The following is a 20,183-nucleotide window of genomic DNA, read 5'->3' on the forward strand; positions in this document are numbered from 1 at the left end:
GCCTGATCCAACATGGCTTCTCTTACGTTCTTATGTTCTTACAGTACGATCTACACTTTTTAATTACCAGATAACAATACCTAGCAACCTTGCGTGAGACGGATTCATAATTGTCAGCCAATAAAAATTTCATCACTTGTTCCTCGGCATATTTACAATCATTTGCCAGTGGTTTAAAATGTGAGAGAAGGGGTATCAGCAGCTGCTGTCTCTCTTCATCATACACAGGGCAATGAGGAAATATATGGGCAGCTGACTCCACCTGATTCAACGAACAAAAACAAATCCTCTGATGCATGGGAGTCTGGGTATATCTACCAAAAAGGACTGCTGATGGGAGTGCATCGAAACGGGCTCTAGTAAATGCCCATCTGTAATTAGGATTTTTTTATAAATCCAAAATAAGATGCGGATCTTAGGCTTGGTCCCAGTTTCAGTTTCTTGTAATAACAAGGTAGGGCTGCATAATCATTTTGTGCTTCGATATCCTTAAATCTTTGAGAAATCAAACTCCTTGCATACTTCTGCCCTCCCTCTAATAAATTTTCAGGATCTAACCCAATTGATTTCAGGTTATCAACTACTCTATGAGACCATTGGGAATAAGGAGTTGATGTCAGAAAATCTGGGATAAGCCCCAACGGGTTCAGATGAGTCTTAACCCAATAGTTACCCCTCTGAATCCAGACATTCAATGTGACTGTAGATAAACCAGCTTCCTGTCTCAATATCAAACTTGGTGTACCTTTTGGGGTATAAAAAAGTGCTTTAAGACATTTCAATTGCGCCAACTCCAATTCTTTAATTTTACTCACAGACAATATTTGCGTTCCATAAATCATCTGAGGGAGAACTTTGCTCACAGTTTGAGCAGCCGGCACATACTGGGCTCCCTCATTCCTAAAGAAGTGCAGTATAGCATTTGTGCTCTTTTGTGCTGAACATGCTGTATATTGAATATGACTGGAAGCCCTGCCGTTAAATGTAAAAGTTAACCCCAGATATTTAAAATGTTTAACCTGATCTACGCGGACCCCATCCATTATCCATTTCATTTCTTTGTATTTTTTATGGAAGCGCATAATCTTTGTTTTTGAGTAATTTATTGCAAGTGACTCTTTTTGGCATTGCATGCTAAATTTTTCCATTGCCCTATTTAGACCCCCTCTAGATAAAGCATCTGTTCTTCTGCGCTTGGCCTTCCTTATGATCCAGCTCTCACAGCCATACATTACTACTGGGAATACCATCGCTTTGACTATACAGACTTTTGTTGGCAGGGTGATGTCTCTACTATTTATTTATACTGCCCAGGTTTGCCATAGCTATCCTAGCAAGGAGCAAACATCTTTTAATTTCATGGCTACAGTCATCATCGGCAGTGATCTTGGATCCCAGAAATGTGAAGTCTGTCACTGCTTCCATGTCTTTCCCTTCTATTTGCCACAGTGTGATGTGGCCGGATGCCATAATCTTAGTTTTTTTGATGTTGAGTTTCAAGCCTAGTTTTGTGCTCTCCTCTTTCACCCTCAACAAGAGGTTCTTTAGGTCCTCCTCACTTTCTGCCATTAGAGTGGTGTCATCCGCATATCTGAGGTTGTTGATGTTTTTTCCGGCAATCTTATTTCCGGCTTGTGCTTCATCCAAGCCAGCATTCTGCAAGATGTGCTCTGCATATAAATTATGCAGGGTGACAATATACATCCTTGTCGAACTCCTTTTCCTATTCTAAACCAATCAGTTGTTCCATATCCCGTTCTGACCGTTGCTTCTTAACCCTTATACAGGTTTCTTAGGAGACATGTGAGGTGGTCTGGTACTCCCATCTCTTTAAGGACTTGCCACAGTTTGTTGTGATCCACACAATCAAAGGCTTTAGCATAGTCAATGAAACAGAAATAGACATTTTTTCTGATACTCCTGTGCATTCTCCATAATCTAGCGAATGCTGGCATTTGGTCTCTAGTTCCTCTATCTCTCTGAAACTCAGCTTGAACTTCTGGTAGTTCCTGATCTACATACTGCTGAAGTCTAGCTTGTAGGATCTTTAACATGACCTTGCTGGCATGTGAAATGCTTGCAATGGTGCAATAGTTTGAACATTCTTTGGCATTACCCTTCTTTGGGATTGGAATATAAACTGATCTTTTCCAATCCTGTGGCCACTGTTGCATTTTCCAAATTTGTTGACATAATGTGTGCATCACTTTAACAGCATCTTCTTTTAGGACTTTAAAAAAAACTTAAAACATGCTTAAAACATTAGCACTTGTTGGTTTTAAAGGTGCTTTCTTTGGATTTCTCCCATGGGAACTAGGGAACGGGGCAAAGGAAGCTCTGGCTCTTTGCTTCCTTCCCCAGGGTGGAGGGGGGAGCTTCAGCCAATAGAAGTAAGAGAGGCTTGGCTCAGTAGCTCTGCTGTGTGAGAGAGCCTGGGAAAACAAACTCTGCCTCCCCCCCCTCTTCCTCCCCAACGGAGGAGACTCAGCCAATAGAGAATATAGAGGTTTTCCTCTGTAGCTCCTATGCAATTGAGCAAGCCTTGAAAAGTAAGCTGTTATGCAAAAGGAAGCAAGAGAGAGGGAGAAGGAAGCAGATGACAGCCAGCAAAACCCAGAGGTTCCTTCCTCTCGTTTCTTCCTCACTGCTCCGGGAGAAAGAATAGGTTGAGAGAAATTGCCTAGCGAAAAGACATCGGGTAACACTCGAGGAAACACTTGAACGCCTTGCGGAACGCGAGGGTCACGTGGGTTCCACGGTCACGGGGACGCTCTCGGAGGCACCGGTCAGCCTTATCCGCCCAGAAACGGGCCTTCGAATGACACCCTGAAGACAAGTGCCTTTACTTTGGGTGAGGGCCATACACCATGGACGCATGCGCGTCTCTAAGGCCCACCTGTCGCTTCGACTGTGTAGGGAGATAAGACCTAACGTGTACGGGCTCCAGTTTCCTCACCACGATCCGCGCAGTTCGTCACTGAGCGGACAGCTGCCCTCGTCTCAGGTAACGGGGTACTTCTGCCTAGTGGTTCATGGCAGGTTAAAAAAAAAATCTCGTCCGAAACCGTTTTGATTTTCGAGCGTCTATGTTGGCAGTGGAATTCCTTCCAGAGCAAGGAAGGGGGGGAGTGCGCCAGGTAGCCCCCATAATAAGTAGTTGTCCGCGTAGAACGCACTTCCTTCTAGCCTCCCTTGTCTTTTCTCGGGGCGAAGCTGGTGGGAAGAGCTGCTCCTTGCTGGCCCTCTGTTGTGACGCCCAGTATGTTCCCAGCCGCTTCCTGCTCCCTTTTTTAGTGGAAGGCGAAGGATGGGGGTCTGGGTGGAGCCCTGGGGCCTTTCGAAGTTTCGACTCTTTTTTGTAAAGCCTCGCCTCACGAGCTCTGTGGTTTCAGGCAAGACTGCGTCATCTTTGCGTAACCCCTAGTTTTCTCTTTTGTATGAATAAGAAAGATAAATTGCCTGTCAAGAATGCAGGGAAGTTACCATTCTGTTAGCCTGCTTTACTTGTTGAAGTGGACTTGCCTTGCCTGTTTCACGACTCTTCCAAAGCTGCTAGTGTTTTTTTTTCTCTGACAGACTTTAAAAGTTTTATTAGGTTAACAGTTTCCAGCATGGCGATTCAATAATAATGCAGACTGTGTGTGTTAAAGCACAGAATAGCCGTAAAGCCACCCTTCCTTCTCCGATAGGAGCACAGTTAGGTCCATAATTGCTGATCTGCTATAGAGTAGGTGCCATATGGCAGCATTTCATTTCATTTATTTTATGCTGTCATAGATTCAGGCCTTTAAAAAAATCTAAAAAAAATAGTAGTGTAATTCCTCTTTCTTATGACCACTTAAAATGGCTCAATATCGTGAACTCGGTTTTGAGTTCTGCAGAATTCACCAGATAATCACTAAAAGGAGGGCTTTAATTTTTTGTTGTGCTGCAAATTTTAGCGTCTAATCCTCATAAGAGAGATGTAGACATAACACATGTTAGTGTTACATATCGTTTCTAAATGTATTTCTTAAGTTTCTCATTCTTTTTTTTTTTTTGAGCAAAGATTGGTCAGTGTTGTAATTGATGGTGATCAATCTGACTCCCTTCTGCCCTCTGCAGGGTTTAGAATGGTTTTAGATCGGGGTGGCCAAACTGCAGCTCAAGAGCCACATGCGGCTCTTTCACACATATTGTGTGGCTCCTGGAGGTCAAGGTGGAACTTAATGCAGGCTCTCAGGTAAGGATGATTAGCATCAGGACAGTCAACCTCTGAGCACTGACCCATAGGTAGGCAACTATTTCCACCATGTGTGAAGCACAGAAGGAGGGGGAAATAGGCAGGCTTGCAAGCTCTTCACCACCATCACAGAGGTTATCTGGAGACCTAGGTCGTTTTCGCAAGCACCTTAATCAGCAGCGACGACCCTCTTCACCGCGCAGAATCTGTGCGGATTTCGCACTAATTGCCGCGGAGCACCCAGAAGAGCCGGAAAGTCCCGGCGCTTTTGCGGCGCAAACGGAAACCGCAAAAAACCAGTTTCCGTTTGCGCCGCAAAAGCGCCGGGACTTTCCGGCTCTTCTGGGTGCTCCGCGGCAATTAGTGCGAAATCCGTGCAGATCCTGCGCGGTGAAGAGGGTCGTCGCTGCTGATTAAGGTGAGTGCGAAAACGACCCTAGAGTGGAGAAAGGGAGCATAAGAGCCGAGGGAGCAATTGGAAGGAAGGATGAAAGTAAAGAGAGTGGTGCAGGGTTCCCCCTTAGCTCATAGCTCTTGTAGGAGTTGTATTTACTAACCTTGGTGTCAAGGCACAAAGAGATGCATAATGATGTGAACAGTGATCAGTAATTTATATGGTACATGTGGGTTTCCTTCTCCCACTGGTGCCAAAAAATAATATTGTAACCTTTTTCTATGCATGTTTTATGGGGATTGTTATTCCCAGGTTTTATTTTTGTAAAAGTCTCCTTCTAGCTTGGTTGTGTTGTAAAGTGCATTCATTTTATTTATTTATTTCTGTAGCTTTATAGGCTGCCCTTTCCCATAGTGGGCTCAGGGCAGCTTTCAACACAATAAAACAATCAAATCAATTTAAAACAATTAAAACAGTTTAAACACTGTTTCATGTGTATTTTATCTTTTTATGCAAAGAAAGTATTAAGAGTTTTAATAAAGACGTGTGTGTAATATTTGTTCATGTCTTGTGGCTCTCAAACATCTGTTTCACCATTTTTAAAAAAGTTTGTTTTGTGTGGCTGGAACTAAAAATCATCTACTTCAAATTATTATACCATCTGGCTTTTTAACATGTTGAAATTAGGGGATAACATCACTGAACTATTGCTGTGTATAAAACAATGTATTCCTATCTTATTTATTTTAGGAGAGACAGCATGGGTCCATTCCTGTTTCTGGATGTTGAACATTCACGCCTAGCTTATTTCTCAAATAGAACTAATGCCAACTTTAGCTCTCCAAATGGAACATACTGCTACAACACTGCGCGTGGAAGTACTGTACTGCAAGGTGTAACCTTCGGTGGTGTGCCTACTGTCCTGCTGCTTGATGTAATTTGCTTTTTGGTACGTTTGTTTATGTCAGCACTCATGAATGGTAGAGTTCTCTGTTACTTAGAATCTTGTTCAGAGACATCAAACTCATTTGTTACAAGGGCCAGATCTGATATAAATGGAACTTTGTTGGGCTGGACCACATGTGTCAAAAAATGTAATGCCAGGTAGTAGAGATATAAACTTTATAAAAGATACAAACACAATTAAATATTTTTTTAAAAACTTAAAATACAGACATGAATAAAAACCTTGCAATATTTTGTTTAAAATGGAAATGTGGAGAATAGTGGTATTTGGCAATGCAATTTTAAAAATAGAACATCAAGAAAAAGCACAAGGATCACAGCGGAAACTAAAAATATAAAATACTCTGAACCTAGAAAAACATGACATGTCTGGGCATTGCAAGTTTCTCTACTCCCCCCCCCCCCGGTCTACTCAAATTGGTAATGGCTCTCCAATGTAATTATCCCCCTTTGGATGCGAGTTCCCAGGTAAGAGTATTCACTAGGCACTAGTTCTCCAGTCCATCCAGTAGAGACAAGCTGGCTCAAAGCATTAACCCTTTATTTGCAAGGATACAACTCCAGTAAACAACAGCTTCTAACTAGCCATACAAATGCTGGAAAATGAAACTACTTGAGCTCCACTCCATTGAAATACATTGCAGTGCAGACAAAGTTGCAAGGAATATGTGGAATTGATTTTCCATTAGGGTCTCTGGACCCAGATAGACTACTCCCAGAGTGCAGAGACCATAATGGAAACTCCATTCTGCATTTTCTTTGCAGCTTTGCAAGCCCAGAAGAGCTTCTTGCTGAAGCAGGTAAAGACAAGGCAGAAAGGGCTGGGAAGCCTCGAAGCTTTAAAGAGTGAGAACAGGAGGGGAGAGAAAAGAGCTGCAGGATTGATTAAAGTCCTGGCAGGCCAGTTGCAGCCCATGAGCCATAAATTTGACACCCCTGCACTAGTTACTAGGTGAAGAAGAGTGGAGTCGGCATGCACGTTACTGTTCTGAAATGGCAACTGGAAAGGGGACACCAGCATCACTCTGTCTCTTCTCAAGATTGATCATGCTGCAGTGTCTAGCAAAGTGATGGTAAGGTTGTCCAAAGTCTTTGGATAACAAGATAGCAGCACTGAAAGCAGACATTTTGGTTATCTCAGAAGTTGGGTTAAAGGGACTAGGTCAGGGGTGTCAAACGCGGCCCAGGGGCCGAATCAGGCCCCTGGAGGGCTCCTATCTGGCCCTTGAGCAACTGGCTGTCATCTGCTTCCTTCTCCCTCTCTCTTTCTTCCTTCTGCATAACAGCTTGCTTTGCTAGGCTTGCTCAATTGCACAGGAGCTACAGAGCAAAACCTGTATTTTCTTCATTGGTTGAGTCTACTCCATTGGAGAAAAAGGAGGAGAGGCAAAAGTTGCTTTGCCAGGCTCTCTCAACTGCACAGCAGAGCTAGTGAACCAAGCCTCTCTTCCTTCTGTTAGCTGAGGCTCCTCCCCCTCCTGGTCTCCTGGGAAAGAAAGGAAAGAGCCAGAGCTTCCTTTGCCCATTTCCCTGGATCCCATGGGAGAAATACAAAGAAAGCACCTTTAAGATCAATGAGTGTTAATGTTTTAAGTTTAAAAAAACCTTTAGTTGCGTTTGTCTGTGTCCTTTATAAAGTTTGTATCTCCGCTACCCAATCTTAAATAAGTACACACCTGGGCCGGCCTGACATGGCTCGGCCCAACAAGGTCTCAGTTATGTCAGATTTGGCCCTCATAACAAAATGAGTTTGACACCCCTGGACTAGGTTATAGTGAAAGACCTTGATGTGAACCCTGGAGAACTATTGCTGGTCAGAGTAGATAGTGCTGACCCTGATCAACAAATGGTCTGACTCTGTGTGAGGCAACTTCGTGTGAGTGTATCAAGTTGATATCTGCCAAATTAAAGTTTATGAGTACACTGACAGAGGTTATTTGGCTGAAATTAGCTTTTAGATAATTTAATACCAGAACACTGAATAATCTTTTATTTTCATTCAGGGTACATGTTTTACCAGCTTGTCAGTGAAAAATAATATCCACTGTGTTGAATATCAAAAGCTCAGACTTTCTGGTGGTGAGTCAAGGAAATCAACTGGTTTATGCCAAGTGCAAGTTTATTTCTGGATCCTTTATTTGCTGCTGTCAAGTCTGAAGAGCTAGAAACCAGTTTAACTCAAAATGATTAATACTTACGATGTTACATTATGATTAAAATTGATTGTTCCTTTTTTTATAAATTCTTTCATAGATTTTAATCTTGGTGTTCTCTATTATAAGGAAAAGATTCTGGGATTATGGTCGTATTGCACTTGTGTCGGAAACAGAAAGGTAAAGATCTATAAAATAGGAGTTAAATTTCAATTTTCAAAGCTGTAAGAAGCTCTGTACAACGTAGACAGGTACAAAGATGACAGTGCCATGCTGTGTGCTGACCTTACAACTAGTATCCATAAGTCTGTGAATCACAAGGGGTAAAAAGATAAGAAACACAACAGGAAGCACATCAGAGAAAGAAATCCCACAGTAAATACCAAGTCGATTGAAAAGTGAGATTTTCTGCCGCTGATTGCTTTATGTAGAATTCTGCTATCTATGTTGTACCATAGCAGCTCTATTCAAGCAGCTACAGTGCAGTTGTCCATGTAATTTATGTAGCAATTTGATTTTTCTGTCACCCAAAGTCAGGGAAATGGGCTTGTAGCTACAGCAGAGCCATTCCCCCCCCCCCCCGACAACTTACTGCCAAGGCCCTGACTTCTCATCCAGTCCAGTCCCCCTGACTTTTTTAAAAAAAAAAATTTTTTTTTGCACCATGGCAGGACCATACTGGGGAATGCTGTTGCCCTCCTCCCCTGCCTGCCAGCACCCTGTAGGTTTGCAGCATAGATTGGCAGGCTGTCAGTCAGCAGGAAGGGAGGCCTTGCCACTGGTCTCTTTTGCCTCTTGAAAACATCTGCCTCCTTCTACACTCCCCCAAGATCATGATCAGGAAATTGACAGGGCCGCTGTGAGGTTGAGCTGCTGAGGAAGGGCAAAATGAAGGAAGAGTGGGAATTTTACTGTGGCATCCTGTAGTGTTGTGGTCTCTTGCTTGGCTGGAGGAGCGGCGGCCTTTGAGAAATGGCAGTTAGCTGCAGCTGGGCTGGTCCTGGGGCCTGACTGGGAAAGCAATGGGATGATGTGCCAGGCACAGTAGTGCTGCTACAGCTGGGACCAGCCAAGATCCACTCTGTGAGCCTGTGCTACTCGCTAGTCAGGGCTAGAAGAGGCACAGGTCTGCCAGGGCCCCACAGCTGAAGAGGGGCTGCTGGACAGAAAGCCCTTGCCACCCAGGCTGCAGCCATACTGTGGCTAAGTGGAGGAGGCAGCAGCAGAAACAGGTGGCCATGATGGGACAAGGGACAGGGCAGACTGGATGGGAGATCTTCTGCTTGCTTGCCCCCAACTTATTTTAATATCCCCAACTTTAAAAATCCTGGCTATGCCCTTTAGGGAAATAAGATGTAAATTAGTTGGTGATCACTATTTTAAAGAAACAAACTCAGCAGTATTTGACTCTGGAGGGTAGGGCATGTTTACAAGAATTGGTCCAATAAATATATTGATGTGGGCTGGGGCTTGGGAATGGAAAGGAATCATCCTGATATAATGTGGAAAACGTGACAGAAATGAACACACCATTTTAAATCAGTGTAATGCTTCCTTAAGCTATTTATCATTTATTTATTTCTGTCGATTTATAGCCTTCTCTATCCCATGATGGACTCAGGGTGGGTTCCAACACAATAAAACAATCAAGCCTACAATAAAACAGAATCAAACAATTGAAAACAGATTAAAATTTATAAATAATAATTATAAATTTTATTTTATATCCCGCCCTCCCCCGCCAAGGCAGGCTCAGGGGGGGAGGTTTAAACAGGTTAAGCCATTTAACTTAATGTTATTTCAGTGCAGCATGGAACGGTGTAGACACATCAGTTAAATACAGCTTTGGTGTCAAAATTATCAGCTGTATTGGCCCAACTTAAGTAACAGCAAAGGGAGGCCAGTTTGATGGTATAAGGTAAGGACATCCGCCTGCCTCAGCCATAGGCCTGGTGAACAGCTCTGTCTTACAGGCCTTCTGGAATAAGAAGAAGATATTGGATTTATATCCCGCCCTCCACTCCGAAGAGTCTCAGAGCAGCTCACAATCTCCTTTACCTTCCTCCCCCACAACAAACACCCTGTGAGGTGGGTGGGGCTGGAGAGGGCTCTCACAGCAGCTGCCCTTTCAAGGACAACTTCTGCCAGAGCTATGGCTGACCCAAGGCCATTCCAGCAGGTGCAAGTGGAGGAGTGGGGAATCAAACCCGGTTCTCCCAGATAAGAGTCCGCACACTTAACCACTACACCAAACTGAATAGCAACCACTTAACCACTACACCAAACTGAATAGCAACAGATCCGGCAGGGCCCGAACATCTAAAGGGAGCTGGTTCCATCAGACTGGGGCCAGGGCCGAGAAGGCCCTGGTCGAGGCAAGCTGGATGTCCCTTGAGCCAGGGATGGTCAAAAGATGTTGATTTGCTGATCTTAATTACCCCCGGGGCTCATATGGGGAGAGACAGTCCCGTAGGTATGTCGGTCCCAGGCCGCGTAAGGCTTTAAACATCAGTACTAAAACCTTGAAGTGGATCTGGTACTCGATTGGTAGTCAGTGCAAACTGCACAGCATCAGCCGACTGCTCGCCCGTACAGGCGATTCAGTCAGCAATCATGCTGCTGCATTCTGCACCACCTGGCATTTCTGGGTCAGCCTCAAGGGCAAGCCTGTGTAGAGCGAGTTACAGTAATCCAGCCTGGAAGTGACTGTTGCATGGATCACTGTAGCTAAGTCTCGAGGGACCAGATAGGCTCTAGTTGCGTGGCCTGCCAAAGAGGTAAAAGGCAGATTGTGCAAAAGCTGTGATCTGGGCCTCCATAGAGAGGGAAGCATCCAGTATCACACCCAGACTCCTCACCTTCTGAGCTGGCACAAGAGATGTGCCATCCAGGGTGGGGAGCCGGATGCCCTATCTTAGCCCCCCCACGCCTCACATACAGGACCTCCATCAGGGCTGGATTGAGCTTCAGCCGGCTCCGCTGCAACCAACCAGCCACTGCTTCCAATGCCCTGATTAGATGGTCTGGGGTGGAGACTGGGTGGCCATCCATCAACAGATAGAGCTGGGTGTCATCTGCGTATTGGTGACAACCCAGCCCAAAACCTCTGGCAATCTGGGCAAGGGGGCACATATAGATGTTAAACATCATTGGCAAGAGAATAGCTTCCAGGCGGCACACCACATCCACTCCAGTGGATGATGCAGGGAGGACTGCTCACCAATCACCACCCTTTGTCCCCAACCATGGAGAAAGGAGGAAAACCACTGTAAGGCCATCCCCTGAACTCCAGTGTAGGCAAGGCGGTGGGTCATTAGATTGTAGTCGACCGTGTCAAATGCTGCTAAAAGGTCTAAAAGCAATAGCAGCGCTGATCCGCCTTGGTCCAGGTGCCTTCTGAGGTCATCTGTGAGGGCGACCAGTGCAATCTCCGTCCCGTGACCAGGGCGGAAGCTGGACTGGAAAGTATCAAGGACAGATGTATTTTCCAGGAAGACTTGAAACTGCTCTGCCGCTGCTTTCTCAATTAACTTACCCAGAAACGGTAAATTCAAGATTCTGATAGTTTTAGAGATGGAAAAGCTTATAGTGTCATTTGTGCTTGATTACAGTGACCCCCTTGTAATATTTGGAGTTTAGGACGTGTGTGTTTGAAATCATGAGCAAGCTTTAAAATAATGGGATTGAGAAAAATATTTCTTTGAGCTGTCTTTCTAGTTCACTTCAGAACCTTACTTCTATCTGTACAAAAATTCATTCTTGTTTTTTTATTTTCTATAATGCTATATATGCTAGCTATCTGCTTTTCCCTCCATCTGAATTTTGAAACAAGCTCTTACTACATTATTTATTGTATATGTAACTTTATCAGAAATCATTCTCTGTCCTCCATAGATTGATCATTTTTGTAGCTGGTTTTATAGCCCCAAAATTCCTATGTGTGTTTTTGAGAGGTTTTAGCTATTATAGTTTGTATAGAAATGCTGATTCTGAAGCCTGCCTTTGTATTCTAGTGAAACAAGATTTCACAGATTATCTTCTTCCTCATCTTTGTCTGATGACTTGGACCTTGATACGGTCAGTATTTTTGAGTGGGTTTGTGACTCATTTTGGAGTGTGTGTATATGTGTTTGTGTGTGTGTGTGTTATGAACGCTTAGAATTGTCTACAGGAGAATAGCTCCACTGTTTGAAAGATTAGGGCTGAGGTGTCAAACTCATTTGTTACAAGGGTTGGATCTGATATATATGAAACTTTGTTGTACTAGACCATGTGTACTATAAAATGTAACTTGAGGTACAAGAGATATAGAAGAAGAAGACTGCAGATTTATACCCCACCCTTCTCTCTGAATCAGAATCTCAGAGCGGTTTACAGTCTCCTTTATCTCCTTTCCCCCACAACAGACACCCTGTGAGGTGAATGGGGCTGAGAGAGCTCTCACAGAAGCTGCCCTTTCAAGGACAACTCTTGAGAAAGTTATGGCTGACCCAAGGCCATTCCAGCAGCTGCAAGTAGAGGAGTGGGGAATCAAACCCGGTTCTCTCAGATAAAAGTCCACATACTTAACCACTACACGAAACTGGCTCTCTTGAAAGATGAAACTTTAGAAAGATTATTTCAGATGCCAAATGGCAATAGGCATGATTGGATTAGGTGTGATATGCAGAGGGGTAGTAGGCATGGAGATATAATCATTGGTAATGACACAGGAAATGTAGGTCTTAGTTTGGTTCAGGAGGATGCAAAGAATAAATGGACATAAGCAGGCCTCAGATTCAGCAGGAGCTCACAGGAACACAGTTCCTGAACCTTTCTGAGGGTTCCCCCTCTTCCTCCCCACCTACTGTCCATTGAATAGTAGGTGCAGCTGCATAACAATCCCTGGATTAGGAGAGTGGACAGCCAGCCACCAGAGGCTTTGCCATGCCCCCAGCAGCCCTCATTAACCCATGGAGAAGCCCGTGCCATCCTTTCTCCACTACTTATGTGATTTTGGGTGGTGGGTGACTTGCTGGCCTTTTGACGGGGGGGGTGGGACACAGCCCAGGAGAGCCCCAGGCAAGCGAGGCCTGCTTGGGCTCACTGGATCTCTAGCCAGCCTAAGAAGGCCTCACTCGCCCAGGACTCTCCTTTCTTGCATTGGGTAGCTTTTGGCTGGGGGGAGCATATGCTAATGAGTTATGCTAATGAGCTCCACCACCTGTTTTTCTACAAAACGACCCCTGGATATAAGTATGAAGAAGTGAGCAGTGTCTCACAAAAACTCATACTCTGTTTTAAATACTGGATTCAAGGGAAAGAACAAGGACTCCCAGAGTAGTTAGCAGCATCTTTTACATAGAGCGATTTCAACTATGTACAAGCAACAAGCATGAGGAACTCCCCAGACCCGGTTATATAAAGTGAAGCTCCACCCTGCTGTAGACCCATAGGTGCATTCAAACTTCACCTCAGTTCCCCTATAGGTAGTCCATGGCAGCCTGGCCAACTGGACTGCAGCTGTTTCTATCCTACCTGGCTATTGTCTACAGCGGGTGGCCAACGGTAGCTCTCCAGATGTTTTTTTGCCTACAACTCCCATCAGCCCCAGCCAGCATGGCCAATGGCTGGGGCTGATGGGAGTTGTAGGCAAAAAAACATCTGGAGAGCTACCGTTGGCCACCCCTGGTCTATAGGGTTGAAGCTCACCCAGTTCTCAAGCAAACATGCCCAGACATAACACCCCTCCCCCTCCTAAGTTTGCAAGCACTTAGCAAATATAGTCCTTGAAGAAGAAGAAGAAGATATTGGATTTATATCCCGCCGTCCACTCCGAAGAGTCTCAGAGCGGCTCACAATCTCCTTTACCTTCCTCCCCCACAGCAGACACCCTGTGAGGTGGGTGGGGCTGAGAGGGCTCTCACAGCAGCTGCCCTTTCAAGGACAACCTCTGCCAGAGCTATGGCTGACCCAAGGCCATGCTAGCAGGTGCAAGTGGAGGAGTGGGGAATCAAACCCGGTTTTCCCAGATAAGAGTCCGCACACTTAACCACTACACCAAACTGGTGTAGTGGTTAAGTGGTTAAGCTGGGCTGCTGTCTGGGGCTGTGGAGGCCTCACTTGCCGGTGCAGGTGGTGGTGGTGCGGCTGGAGACTCTGCGCTGGCTGGCTCAGGTGTGGGTGATACTTCATGCTCAGAGGGCTCACTTGTGTCTGGAACTTCCTCGGCCTCATTGGTGTCCTGGAGTGGTGGCAGCTCGGAATGGCAGTTCTCTGATGTGGCTGGTAGCAGCTCCAGCACTTCTGACAGAAAGCAACAATGCAGCTGGTTGATGTGCCATCTCAGGACTTGCCTGTTGTCCATGGAGACCTCATACAAGACAGGGCCAGTGACCTTGGTGACTCTCACAGGGAGCCATGCTGAGCCACTGGAGAAGTTCCAGTTGTAGACTGGATCTCCCAGGAAGAACCCTGAGTTGGGGATTCGATCTTCCAAAGATTGAATCCTCAACTCAGCTCTAATGGCAATCCCTGCAATACAGTAGGGGGTAGCCAAGAGTTTTCTAAGGAAGTAGTGCAAACCAGTATCTAAACACTCATTTGCTGAGTCAGTCCATAAGGGAGCTCCATACAGAAACTGAGTAGCCACTTTAGCATCAAAAAGATTGATTGCAGAGGGGACATATTGCTCACCTCTGGAAAAGAAATGCAGGATTCCCTTGATCGTTCTCAGAGCTTTCTCTTTCATAAGGTCCATATGATTCTTCCAATTAAGTTTAGATTGGAATTTCAGACCCAAATAATTATACTGGTTACTTGTTGGATCTTCCTACCATTTAAGTACCACACATGTGGAATGAATAGAGATTTTTTGGTAATAACTATCTTAGATTGATTATAGTTGATGGTTAAACCCTCGTTACTACAGTAGTGTCCAACTGCTGACAATAAACGATGCATGCCCACTAGAGAGCTGGCAATCAGCAGGGTGTCATCAGCATACTTAAGTGTGGCAATTGGAAGATTTGCCAACATGGGTGCATGCGAATTATGAAGCTTAAGATTATCCAGAAGGTCATTTAGAAAAAGATTAAATAAGAGGGTGCCAAAACACAACCCTGTCTGACTCCCCTATGCAATTTGACGGAATCTGAAAGCAGTCCTTGCTTATTGGTTCATACTCATGCTTCAGATTTATCATATAAAGATCGAATTAGCCAAAGTAAGTTGCCTCCTAATGCCTCTAGTTACTGCTCTCTGATTTTTACAAAAATGGTATCTCTCAGTCCTGTGAACAGCTGTGTTGCAAAATTCTAGTCTCATTTAGCAGTTGCCTCCTTAAAGAAGATAACATGACTCTGTATACTTATAAATACACAGAAATACCCATAATGTCATTTAGTCTAACCATGTTGCACAATCGGTCTGCTGGTTTCAGCTGTGGATAGAGAGTGTTATTATGATAAGCGTTTACCACTTCTCAGTTCCTCGTCCCCAAGTCCAGGGAACTGGGTGCTGGTAGTAGAGTTTCAGTTCCTACTTCAGTGTGGATATATGTCTGTACATTTTTTAAAAACTTGTTCTTCCTTCAGGGAGCTCAAGGCAACTCTGACAATATAATTAACACCAGGGGTGTGCATTCAGATCGACCCTATATATATATATATATATAATATGTGTGTGTGTGTGTGTGTGTGTATATATATATATATATATATATATATATATATATATATATATATATATATATATATATATATATATATATATATATATACACACACACATACACACATACATACACATACACACCTGGAAAATACCTTATTGGTATTTTTCAGGTCTATTTCAACATCCCAAATGTATCTGGGATTTTTCGGGAGAACAAAAAAATCTCTCCCCAAAATCTTGGATATGTTTGGGAATTACTGGCAAACTGTGAAAAACGGCTGAGCAACGAGGAGATTGCTCCTGCTGCTCAGCTGGAGATTTCTTCTGCAGTCCCTTTAAATGGGCCATTTAAAGGACTGCAGAAGACAGCCTGCAAAACAGCCAGGGGTGGGTGGAAACACTTTCTCCTGGCTCGGCTCAGGCTTTTTTAAATTGGACTGCCCAAGATAGCCCACAAAGCAGCTGAGCCAGTGGGGAGAATTTCCCTGCTGGCTCAGCTTAAACTCTTTTGGGCAGTTCCGTTTAACGGGACTGCCCAAAAGAGCTCAAGCTGAGCCAGTGGGGAATCTGTCTCCATGGGCTTAATTGCTTTGCAGGTTCTCTTGAGCAATCCCCTAAATGGGACTATCCAAAAGAGTTTAAACTAAGCCAAAAAATGGGACTTCTCCAAAGAGTCCCAGGTGAACCTGCGGGGAGAGTGCTCCCTGTGTTTTTCCCAAGAGTCCCCTAACTGAGCCGCCTGCCACCTGTTTACTGTGGCTTTGCCACTGCCTCCCCTCCATCCCCCCCTTGGGTCTATTGAACCTGAAGAAAAAAAATCAAGATTTGCAAAAAAATACTTTACCAGTATTGGGATCTGGATTTTTGGAGAGTCTCATAATTTTCTTAGCTTCAAGAGATCTGAACTGAAGAATACAGAGAAAAAAATAATTACAAACCCCTAATTATTACCTCACAACAGACTGGCTCCATAAGCTAGTGGCTGGCATGGTCCAGGAATATCATAGGTTTGTGTACCTGGGTGACTGTAGAGGATTGAATCTCTTCAGCCTTGGGAATTCTTACCACCGCCACCAGGTCAAAATGCTTACATGCAATAACTCTTCCCCCCTTTTATTTGGATTCAGTTTACCTGAAGACTCAGGAATTGAAATAAGCCCCCTCCCTCCAGTCTCCCTGCAGTACAAGCATAAATGTTACTTGATCTCATTTAATATTTCTGGTAACTTTAACAGTTGCCAAGTTTCTTTTTTTCTACCTCTTTCAAAACAATTTTTTAAGAAATGCATTAAATATTCTTAGTGGCTGTCTGAAACCTGATGTCCTGATTACTTTACACACAAAGACCAAAGCTGAAGAGCTTGTTTCTTGAAGAATCTACTTCTATGTATTAATAAAAAATATAACATTGTTCTGTTCTGGAGGGCAGGGCTAGTATTTAGATAACAAATTTTTCTTTATTCTTAGGGGTTTTGTTCTTGGATAACAGCTGCCTTTCGGATGCAGTGAGTATATAGATGAATAGTGATCTGAGTACTATCGGCCCCACATACTGCCTTCTACTCTTTGTTTCATAGCAGTTCCGAAAATGGAAAACTATAAGTGAAATGTAACAACAATTGGGAATATTTTAATAATACTGTGCTTTACTGTGTATGTGTATATACATTTATGCTCTCCAGTTTATTTATTCAAGCTCTGCAGTTTTATGTTTAGAGTTCTGTAAAATAAGCCTTGCATTTTTATTTAGCATCTTAGTTTTATTATTTTCTCATAATTCTGTGGTTTCATTTAAATCTACTGCTAGATTAAAACAGCCTGCAGACTTCTTTGGTTACTATGCATTGGATGAACAGACTTGCTGTGATGAGACCAGGCCTCAAATAAAAAATTCACTGTGGAAAGACAATAACATAAGCTGTTGGATTGTTATATGAGTTTATGGAAGGAAATGGTTCTAAAAAAGGAGTTTGCAGATGGTGTCAAACATAGGAGCTTTGTAGAGACTATGCTTTTTCTCTTCCCCACCTCCTCACTTAGTTTCACATCAAGAAACTCTGGTTATTACGACTAGCAATGGTAAATAGCATGTTTCTCAATCAACATCTACTGGAATAAAGAGCAAAAGTGGCTCACAAACCTTGTCTGGTACTTGTATCTTACAGCAAAAGAGGATGAGGCTTAGTTCTCTCTTCCATAGTTGGCATGCAGAGACCTATTCTGTTATCTTCTTACAGCACAAGTTAAAATTCAGACTGAAGCCTTGGAATAATGCTGGGGGGTTGATTTCTGTGTATTTTTAATTTCATATTCTGAAGCAGTGAACACAGATGCCTTCCTGCCTCTTTTTCAAAACAATCTTCCCTTTTTCTTTTGGGAATGCAGCCATTTAGTAGAGTTTATATTTGTACTCTGAAGGGAGGGAGGTCATCTCTGTTTGCTTTGATTTTCATTTCCTATGGAGTAATCAAGTTATAGAAACAAGTGTTCAGCAAAATGCTGCCTGCAAGAGCAGGGTATACTGGCATGCCACCTTTCCAAGACACTGCCTTTTCCCCCCTTGAGATTTTGCTACTGTGCCTTATGCCCATATGACATGTTATGAAGTCTCAGATCACATTCTGTCTAGCATAATTTATTCTAGCTCCTTCTTTGCAACAAAACTCATAGCTTGACTACTTAAGAAAATTCCACCTGGTGAACCTTGCTTGCTGATTTGTTACCATTCTTATTTGTGGTGCAGCGATGAAGAGATCCATGAAAAATGTGGGGATGATGCCATTCACTATCTTACCTTTCAACGTCACTTAATCTGCTTATTGATTGTTGTCACCATTTTGTCTTTGTGCATCATACTGCCTGTCAATTTGTCGGGTAACTTACTTGGTGAGTACAGTATTGAGGATCAAGACTTGCTGACATTGACAATAATATATATGATTGTACATTGCAGTTCAGTAACTAAACTCTAAGCAATTTTGTTATGTGTTTTCTAGTTTCATATTGCTAGCCTCAAGATAGTCTTTCCTTAATACACAAGCCTTGGGCCTTGCTGCCAATTTCCATGCAGGCCTACATTTTCCAGAAACCATCTAAGCCTCATAACTGTACCAGTGATAATGGGGGGAAAAACAGAATCCATTTACTGTTAAGGAAGCCAAGTCTTGAGGAACAGGGAAAAACTGAAGTTCTGTAACAACCTGCCTCAAGAAATTACAAAAACATAATTTCACTGTCCAATACTTGTTAAACAATAAATGTAATACAAAGTCATATCAGAAAACATATTCAAACCATAAACAATACAGTGTTACAAAAGGATACTCCAAATGGGAAAGTTACAATTTCAATCAAAGTCTATTAAAGTGAAGTTCTCATGAAGTGAAACTGTGCATAGTTCCTTTCATTGTTCAGCTGTGCACAATGAATCCTATGTGAAATGGGATGGTACTCAAATTCCCCGTTTCACAGATGCTTTTTTCAGCTTAGTGTCCAGTTCAAGTGAACTCATCAAGCCTCTCTCAAATCATTATTCATCTCTGTAAAGCCCATCACTTTATTGTTTTAGGGGCAAACACATCAGTGCTAGGCACATGAAACACATCAAACACTAAAGTCCAGTCTTAGCTGAAATCTGCTAAGATTTGGACTGCTGCACTTGAGAGTTTTGAGGTGCCTTGAAACTTTCTTGCCATGTTTATGCCTAAAGCACTAAACTGGAAAAAGCTTCTGTGAAATGGGGACACAACACAAGAAGTAGCTAAGAAGAAATCAGGGAGGAGCAGGAAGATTTAGGAGAGGTGATAGACAGTTACAAGTCTCAGAGAGCAAGATCTGTGGATGCTGCAAAGAAGAGAGGACACACACCCATATGTGGGTGTATGGATGGTAACCAGAACACATGCACATATACTACCATGGAGTGGCATGCTGCAGTTATAGGACAAAATGCATCCCCGAGGCTATGCTGATGTGTTTGCCCCTAAAACAATAACATGATGGGCTTTTCAGAGATGAATAATGATTTGAGAGAGGCTTGATGAGTTCACTTGAACTGGACTTTAGATGCTAATGGTTCTTGATGACATTTTGAGTACTGGGTGGGAGAGGCTACCAGATTTGTGTTACCAGAGGCTACCAGATGTGTGTTGCATATTTAGAGTAAGTGGTCACAGGGAAGTGAGGCTTGGTTGGTTGATGAGACTAGTCCAAGGTGCAGTCATCTGCCTCCGGAGCCCCATTGTTCTTTAATTATGCATTTCTCTAGGGTGGGGAGAGGGTCATTAATGAGTCAGCTGCTATAATTTATTTTCTAAAATACTTCCCCAGGCTCTTACCTGACCAACATTCATTTTGTTTGTACCAGATCCACTTAGGTTTCACTCTTAGGCCAGTTAGTTCACTTCACGCATGATTTTGAGGTGACATGAAAGAGGAATGTTATCTCTCTCTAGCGCTTAACTGCCCATCTATTGAAAGAGAAGTCTGATTGCTAACAGTACAAGGAAGGAGAGTGTTCACTCCCTGAAGCCAGGCTGCAGGGGAGGCTGCTGTTGGAGGGAGCTGATCCCTCATTCTAAAATAGGGGTGAGTCTGACCTGAAGGTAGTAAAATAGTGGTAGGAATCCAGTTGGTTACATTAGGAAATGTTATTGTTTGCTAGCTTTGGAAGTTTTGCCCTTTTGTTAATGTGCTCTGTCTGCACAACTGTTTTCTTATTTCATCTATTGTTAAATTATTTTGTTGAATAATTTTTTCCCATTGTGCCTGAGTCCTTCATGCCTCAATGTCAGCT

At 43.4% G+C, this 20,183-nt stretch overlaps 1 protein-coding gene across 3 annotated transcripts in view; it reads left to right on the forward strand.

Moving 5' to 3' along the window:
- Positions 1-2,807: 2,807 nt before the first annotated feature.
- TMEM63A (transmembrane protein 63A) overlaps positions 2,808-20,183 on the forward strand; it is a 52,806-nt gene continuing 35,430 nt past the window's right edge. For 2 of the 3 annotated variants that reach the window (XM_060245605.1, XM_060245615.1), the window contains exons 1-6: positions 2,808-3,004; positions 5,367-5,565; positions 7,836-7,915; positions 11,749-11,812; positions 16,856-16,893; positions 18,132-18,274. In XM_060245605.1, coding sequence (XP_060101588.1) covers positions 5,377-5,565; positions 7,836-7,915; positions 11,749-11,812; positions 16,856-16,893; positions 18,132-18,274 — 514 coding nt within the window. In that variant the 5' untranslated portion in view covers positions 2,808-3,004; positions 5,367-5,376. Of the gene's footprint in view, positions 3,005-5,366; positions 5,566-7,835; positions 7,916-11,748; positions 11,813-16,855; positions 16,894-18,131; positions 18,275-20,183 lie in introns of those variants that run through there. The other variant, XM_060245624.1, reaches the window with a different exon arrangement.

The sequence above is a fragment of the Heteronotia binoei genome, chromosome 1 (genome assembly GCF_032191835.1).
Source record: "Heteronotia binoei isolate CCM8104 ecotype False Entrance Well chromosome 1, APGP_CSIRO_Hbin_v1, whole genome shotgun sequence".
NCBI lineage: Eukaryota > Metazoa > Chordata > Lepidosauria > Squamata > Gekkonidae > Heteronotia > Heteronotia binoei.